Source organism: Acanthisitta chloris, unplaced genomic scaffold (assembly GCF_000695815.1).
Source record: "Acanthisitta chloris isolate BGI_N310 unplaced genomic scaffold, ASM69581v1 scaffold40064, whole genome shotgun sequence".
NCBI lineage: Eukaryota > Metazoa > Chordata > Aves > Passeriformes > Acanthisittidae > Acanthisitta > Acanthisitta chloris.
In genome coordinates, this window is record NW_008671661.1 from 1 (window position 1) to 8,100 (window position 8,100).

The window sequence follows — 8,100 nt, forward strand, 5'->3', positions numbered from 1 at the left end:
GTCTGCGTAGGGTTTGGGAAGTATCTTTCACCCCCTTCCCAGTTCCGAGGGTCCCATCCTGCCCCCCCCGCTCACCCCCACCAGCCCTTGCAGGCACCAGGAGCTCAGTGCTGAGCCAGTTTCCTTTAATGAACAAACGAGTGCTTACAATTAGAGCAAAACAGGGTGTTTTTTTAAGCTCATGATCCTGTTTTTCCCAGTTGCTTAAGTTTCCTGGCACTCCTGGCTGTTCCCTGGGGAATGTGGCTGTTTCACAGTGTTGGGTAAAAGCCTTGACTTCCACCCATCCAGTGCTTCCCAGAGCGGGTGACCCCGGAGTGGTGACCCCAGTGCTGGTGCTCCTGTTATTCTTCCCATCGCTCTGGCATGGCCCTGCTGGCATGTGGCCTCTCCGTGTGGCAATAATGGCCTTTCCCGTCTGCTGCTTCTGACTCACGTTTTAAAGAAGTGAGCAGTGATGCCAACAGAGTCATCGCCATGAATCACACATCGGCACTCTCTCCTTGCTCCAGCCCCAGCCCAGCACCAGCACCAATGCTCCAAGGGACACCCAGGACCTCTCTCCCTCCAGAACACCAGCTGCTTGTGGGGCTACCCAGCACTGACCTTGCATGGAGTCTGCACCCAAGAAGAGATGCTGAGCCCACTGCAGCACCCACCCAGGGCCAGCCCTGGCTGCTGGTACCAGCAGGGGCACAGCAAATGGGTCCAGGCTGGCAGCCCAGGGCCAGAGCTTGGCTCTTGATTCTGCCTGCTCAGCCAGGGGCAAGCACAGGTTCCTGCCACTGGAGTGGTTGTGCAACCCTTCTCATCAGCATAAATGTCAAATTCCTTAAGAAGCGCTTGCCATGGTTTTGGCTGAGGGCTGGGACATGGTGCCAGCAGGGAAAAGTGGCTCCTTCCAGCTTTTTGCAATTAGTTACTTTTTGATTCTACTGCTTGTTCCCACTTTCTGTCATGGAGTGATCCAGCTTCCTTCCACATTTGACACTCTGGATGACAGAGGATGACCCTGCACCTCCCGTTCCTCTGCCCAAGATATCCCATCTTCAGGCATAGGTGCTGACCCTCCCCTTTACAGTGATGGAGGTTTTCTTTTGATGGCTCAGGAATCTCAGTGCCCTGCACTCAACTTTCCCAAACTCTCCTTCCCAGACACAAAGGAACCCAAGGGTTTGCACCCGCGAGAGCTGCCAGGAGCAAACTTGGAAACTGGGAAGTGACAAAAACATTGCCAAGCCTGTAACCAGGAAGAGAAGGTTTGATTATCCTTCCAGCAAAACACCCGAGGCCCCTCACTGGAAGAGACTGAGGAGGTGGAAAACATCTCCATGCCCCTGGGCCTCTCACAGTCCCAGCTCCATGGCTGATCCTCCAGGACCAGGTCTCATTCCAGCTCCTCTGCTCTTAGCCCCAATTGCAGAGATGTAGTTTTACGTACTGAAGTCAAGTAGCAAAAGAAACCCCAACCTTCAAAACAAACAAACACCCAAACTCCACAAAAACAACCCCAAACCCTCACCACCAAGCAGATGCCTTGAGCGTAGCCAGGCATCCTTCCTCTGAAAACCACACACTGAGCAGTCACAGAGCTCTGCTGGCCTCTTTCACAACCCATTTCCCTGCTCTCCACTGCCCTTTTAAACTTGGGAGAGCAGCTCCCAGCTCCATCCATCCATGCACTGCTCCCTCTGTGCTGGGCTGTGCTGTTTGACTGCCAGAGCTTCCACGGAAGCGACCAATTCCCTGAGGTATCACCATCAAGCTGTGCCAGCACCACAGCTGCAGCTTTTCCACGGTGGAAGTTTCTCCAGCCTCAGCTCCCACTGCCAAGGTTACTGCTGTGACTGCAGTCCCACGCTCCCAGCTCAGGAAAATGACATGAATAAGCTCAAGGTTCACCTGAGGCACTGGTGGTGAAGGAAGTGATTGGATGGAGCTTATGACTCCCCAGCTCAGAGCACAGGTACAGCTCAGGAACCAGCCTGGGAACTGTGTTCGGCTTCTTGAAAAGGAAAACACCAGACTGTAAATACTATTCAGTACTTCCCTTCATGAGAAAGCATCCAGAGAGCCAAGGGACAAGAAGCCAGAGGGATAGGATGGAGTATTTCAGTTGCCTCTCACCTCAGGCTGCTGCAGGCAGTTGGGATTTACCTGTTTGTAACACGCACCCAAGAGAGAACTTCAGTGCTGTTAAACAGAACAAGACAAGGACATTCACCCCATTTTCTCCCAAAGGAATCCTTTATTGACAAATTTCCTCAGTCTTTATCTTAAAAGAGAAACAGTTCCATACCCAAGCTCCAGCAGTCCCTGTTTCCCTGGCTCTGTTCCTCGCAGGGAGGACAGTTCCAGTCAAACAAGGAGCACCTATTAACAACACTCTACACTCCACCTACGGCCTAGTACATCTGCCTGCTAATATTTCATCCCCAGGTCTGCAGAGGGAGGGGAGCAGGGGTGGGGGAAACAAATATTAATCAAATCAGTGTCAAAACTTGCTTCTCTAAAAGAAGGGTCAGAGAAAGTTCAGTCCCTCCAGGGTGATAAACCACTAAAACTACCCAGATATGTACATAAGTCTAAAGACCTGAGTAAGTCCCACTTCGCCTCTAAGGCACAGAATTGCTCACTCTAGGTATTTCTACGTGGAGGCACCTTGCCTAGAATAAGATCAGGCCTCTAGAAGAAAACTTGGAATTTGTCAGCTCCTGAGCAATGAAGTTGGACATCAAAAGAGCAAAACCTCCAGCCCCTGGGGAAACTGGGCGAGCTCCATGACTCTCTGCCAGTTTTGTAAACCAAAACTAGAGCTGGGGCTTTCAACTGAGAAACCCATCCAGTCACAGCCAGATGTACCAGCTGGAGGAGCCCTCGGAGAGGGGAGCAGAGCAGAGTCCCTCCAACGGTTTTCATATTGCTGGCACAACTTTGGCCTCTTCAGCCTGGCCCTGTCGCTAGCAGCCTTCAGAAATTCTCCTCCGAGAACGAAGGCAAGCATTGAGAAGGGAGAAGCAAGTTTCATACACTCGGGAAACAGAGTGCACCACTGAATTTAACACAAGAACTGGCTTAGAAGCATGCTGCTATGACTGCATGATGCAAAACTCCAGTGCTCAACATCCAGCTTTAAAACCCTTGCAGTCTTCTCTATAGAAAACAAATCAGAAACAAGTAAAGCGTAAGTGATGTAAGGCTTGCAATTCAGCTTCAGAGTCCAAGGGAGCATTGCCCTAATATGATGCCAAAGCTTTTTTTTTTTGTTTGTTTGTTTATAAGCTTTATTTCTTTAAAGTTCATTGCATTAAAAATAAAGATTCTTAGTTTTGTTAAAGCTAGAGCATTAGTGTAACAACGAGGCAGCTGCTAAGTGAAGTTTCCCTTTTAGGAGCCCAGAAAAAAACCCAACTGTTTACCATATTTACCAGACTGCTCCAATGAGAGCCAGAGAAAACAGTAACAGGAGAAGCCTGGGAGCTCCTAGAGGAGCTGCATGGCATGCCCCACACAGAGAACAGAGCCAGAAGCTGAAGCAAAGGTGCCCATGCACTTGGCTTCTCCAGCAACTGCCCTCCTTGCGCTGCTCAGGGAGATGTATCTGCTCCAAGCTATGTCAGACAAGGGAAAACTGTTTTCATCTACAGCAGTGGCATTTCTGAGCTACTTTAAGGAAACTCCAGCTTACACGCTCTCCCAAAAGGACAGCAGTGATACATTTAATCTACAAACTTTAGTGTAAAATATTATTTGTGTACAAAACTTTGCATTCTCTTTATTTGACTTGGATCCAGCAGCAGTGTCTATGAATGAAGGATGGATCTCTCCAGACTGGCTCTCAGCCCCTGCTTGGATTTGCATGTTGTTGCTGTGGTGAAGGTTTGGAGGGAGGGGCTTGCTCTTCCAGTTGTGCACAGCCGTGCAAAGCCACATCCAGGTCTAGAAAGGAGCGTTGTCTTGTGGAGGCTTGTCCCCAGCTCCCGAGGGGGAGTGCAGGCTGTCAGTGCTGTTTTCTCTGCTGCCCACGACTCTGGACTGGAAGGAGAGAAAAGAGAGTGAGGATAACAAGAAAGCAGCACTGGGAATATCAAGTCAATTCCCCCTTGTGGAGGTCACCTGCTGTAGCCAAGACTTCACATATCTGAGAGGCCATTTGCCCGAATACTAGTCTACAAGAAAAACATTGCAGAAATTAAAGTTTCTGCATAAGGCTTCACACTGCATGTTGACAAGACAAAAGAGACTGTTACCTTTATGGTCCCAACTCTATCTTCAAAGGACTTGAAGGTTGCAGAATTCCTTGCAAAAAGAAGAGGGGAAAAAACAACAAATCAAGACAAGTTCCTAACCACATCAAACGGTTAGCACAGCGTGACTGGGCTCTCTGGCTGTTCCCCTGCAGTGACAGCAGCACCCACAACACTTGCAGCTCCTCACAGCCTTTGGCACAAATCTCTCAGGCACTCCAGGCAAGAACACCACATACAAAGTCTGAAGGAAAACATTTAGACCATGTGCAATCAACTCAATTGCTCAAGCTAAATTGTTGAGGGAAACAAGTCCTAGTTCACTGGGGAATCAAGGCACAGTACATAGAGAAAGAAACCACCTCTTAGTTTTACAAAGCTTCCAACTAAAACCTTTTTGTTTTAAATAATGGAAAGGGAAAGTTGAGAAAGGTTTAAAACAAAGGCTTCAGTTTTCCATACCACATCCCAGGGGCAGGAAGGGGAAGAGCCATGTTCCTGTACCTATCAGCACTTTTATTTCTACAGGAATGATCATTTGCATCAGGAAATGCTCACGAAAACCACAGTGTAATAAATTAATCAGAGCATTTCATACTTCTAGCGAAGAAAACCAGGTCAATTGTTTGACAACCCAACAAGCTGCTTTGCTGGCGAAGGATTTCAGGGAGTGCTCTGTACTGAGCTTCCAGACTAGGCAATTACTCATGGAGCTGCTCCCCCGGGCCAGGCTGCAGGAGCGCTGGGAGATGACTAGCCTCATCTCAGTTATTTTTGTTCCAAAGAATTGCTTTATATTTGCAGCTATAAAATAACCTCCACCAATCTGGAACGAGGATGAGCAGAGAGAGCTCCTGTGGGCCTCATCCAGCCCTGGCAGTCATTTCTCTTGCAAGATCACCACCTAAGGCACCATGAGGGCAGGCTGAGAAGGACACTGAGCTTCCAGGCTGGAGACAGAGGGTTCCAGTTAGGATTCATCTCCTTATTAGCAAAGGCCATGTTGTATGTTTCAAGAGAACTGTAATCCTGCCCTTCAAGAACCCCTAAAAGCTGCAAATTTCAATCAGACTTTACAGGTGCAACACTACACTTAGTCCAAGAGCAACACAGGTGATAATAACCCTAAAAGACACTGGATAAAACCCTCTTTATAAACAGCCAAACTACAGGCTGTGGTTACCCCATGCTTGGAATGGGGTGTGCTGGAGAAGGGAACCAGTGGTAGAAGTCAGAACAAAAATGCCCCAGTGATGGAGGCAGCTGTACTCCCCCCAGCCCCACTCAGGAGACACAGGTACATGCTACATTACCTCATGGCTGGCATACTTATGGAGTGGCGAATGGAGTAACTGCTGCTCGGAAGCATTCAGGACAAGGAGGAGAAAGTTAATGACAGTTTCACACTAGACACCATACCCCTGGTTCTGAAGCACTCACAGTCCACACACAGGCGCTGTGGACAACCAAAGTGCAAAGTACCAGCCCTCTCTCCCCTTATTTAACAGCTGCAGCCCAGAATTTAGTTTTCCGGGCACAAGACAGTAACTACGAGTATTTAACTGCAACTGTGATACAAAAGTCAATCCCAGAACATTGGTTTGTGGTAGATTTCTCAATCTGTGTCAAAAGTGTAGGCAAGGCTTAAATAACCAGCTTCCCCTTTAAGGTCTGCAAGGGCCTGGCACAGAAACAAATGTTCTTTTAGAGCCTTGAAGAGTATCTTACCTAAGGGAATGCGAGATGGAGTGAGCCCTGGGAGAGGCCACAGGCAGCAGAGAGAAAAGGGAATCAATGATCAGAAACTTGTGCAGAGCTAAACACTAAACACAGGGACATGGGTCACAGAATCATGGGACAGCCAAGTCAACTACCCAGAGGAAGCCTCTCTAAATCACAGAAGCAAGCAAAACCCAATGCTTTTCATTAACTCAAGGCATGCTAAGATGTTTTTTGAAGAGCAATAATGGCAATTCCAGCAACTTTGAGCCAAGGTGCTGGGGAGGGGAAGGAGTGGGTGTGCAACAGCAAGCCAAAATGTTTTACCTACCCCCATCCATTGCTTTCACATGTTTGGTTTTGGGGGTTTTTTTCCATTTTTTTTTTTTCTGAACTGAAGGTTTTACCAGCACCAGATAATTTGGCAGAGATACCTCCTTCCACCCATTTGTCCCTATGGTCTCCCATACAAAGACAGCACTGCTAGGACTTGTGGTGAGAACTTGTGTAAGGGGACACCTGCATGTTATCTTGCCAAGCCTGCAAATATCAAAGTTACAGCTCTGAGAACAAATGCACTGCAGCCTAATAAAGATAAGATAAAAGGTATCATGTTTACCCCATAATCTGCTTGCCCATTTTCAGGTGGAGATTTTGCAGTGCAGTAGCATCTCAGCTGTCTGAAATAACAGACCAAGGTTTCCTACTTCTATTAGTAAGATTATCAGGATGCTCTGATGGAGCTTCTCCTAGCAGAGCAATGTTTCATTCCTCTTAAATATAACTTCTGTCTCTGCAGCAAGAAGCAGTCATGGCAAGCTGGATGTGAAGTACTTGGCAAGGAGTATAAGGGCTTTTCCTGACAGCCAGAGCGAAGACATTGGGCTTTGTGGTTTCATTTCCCCATCCATGCATCCAAGTTAGCTCTTTGGCAGGGCAGACTCCTTGAAATGCTGCCTTTGCATGTGAAATAAATTAACTTTCTACTTACTCTTGCTTAAAGGAGAAGAACACAGATAACACATGTCCATGCATCATGCTGCTCCGTACGCAATACCACAAGCACTGGTTTGTTTGTTCAGAACCTTGGCCTGGACCTAGGAGCAAACCTTTTCCACCTTCCATAAGGATTTAAGTTCACATAAATTCAGGAATTTGCAGGCCCTTTTGGGATCAGGCTAACATTTCATAATGAATTTGCTTGTAGTATTACATACAGCAGAAAACCTCATCAGACAACGTGAAGTGCATTGGTGAAAGCAACAAAAATAAAACACTTTTAATTCTGCAGTTTACTGGGTCAGTAAAATGCAGGAACAGAATGTCTAAAAGCCAATTTACTTTTTTAATGTAAGTGTAGATAACAGAAAAAGCTGAACTGGCCAAGCTTTGAAAAAACCCACCCACTATAATTAAGGTACATTTTCTCCCTTCGAAGCAATCCAATAGAGCATTAATGCAGTGAACACAGTTGCTGCATTAACTTCCCAAGGTCCTTACAATCCACATCCAAAGCATTTAACATTATTTTGACCAGAACACAGCGACTCTAAAGATCTAACCCAGGGACACATTGCTTGTATTTAATGGCACTTTGGTCCAAGCATTTTCCATGGAATGACGCCCACGCCCTCGGTGTATCGGAGGCTCTGTCCCATTCATCAGACCTTCCTTGCATTTATCAACCGGTGAAGGCTGACTAAACAAGGAAATCCCTTCTGTTATCTCAACACTTGCAGTGATGGAAAATAAACCTGCTTTACAAGTGAATTTGTAGTGTAAGAGAAAAAACAGTACAGTAATAAAGGTTGCAGTGTAGGCTACAAGGCCTGGAACAGAGATTCTATGGGAACAGAGATCATCCCACACATTCAGAGCAGTGAGCACAGCAATACAACAGACTTCACTCCTCGTCAGCTCTGATCACATATCAGAACACCAGAGATTCACCTGGCAAGGGTGGAAAGTGGGACAGTCCCTGCAAAAACTTATGCTCAGAGTTAAACCTTATTCAGAATCTGAAATAGGAAGACTTGGATGCAGTACAGGAGACAGAAGTCTGTTTATATATGCACAGAAAGACTGAAAGTCTTAAAAAAATCATTACTGTGTTCCCCCACAGGACCACAAATAC

The 8,100-nt window shown here is 47.0% G+C and overlaps 1 protein-coding gene across 3 annotated transcripts in view; it reads right to left on the reverse strand.

Moving 5' to 3' along the window:
- Nucleotides 1-3,014: 3,014 nt before the first annotated feature.
- TPD52L2 (tumor protein D52-like 2) overlaps nucleotides 3,015-8,100 on the reverse strand; it is a 14,905-nt gene continuing 9,819 nt past the window's right edge. For 2 of the 3 annotated variants that reach the window (XM_009074181.1, XM_009074180.1), the window contains 2 exons: nucleotides 4,251-4,299; nucleotides 3,015-4,035 (listed from right to left, as the gene is read on the reverse strand). In XM_009074181.1, coding sequence (XP_009072429.1) covers nucleotides 3,940-4,035; nucleotides 4,251-4,299 — 145 coding nt within the window. In that variant the 3' untranslated portion in view covers nucleotides 3,015-3,939. Of the gene's footprint in view, nucleotides 4,036-4,250; nucleotides 4,300-5,560; nucleotides 5,603-5,975; nucleotides 6,003-8,100 lie in introns of all 3 variants that reach the window. The other variant, XM_009074179.1, reaches the window with a different exon arrangement.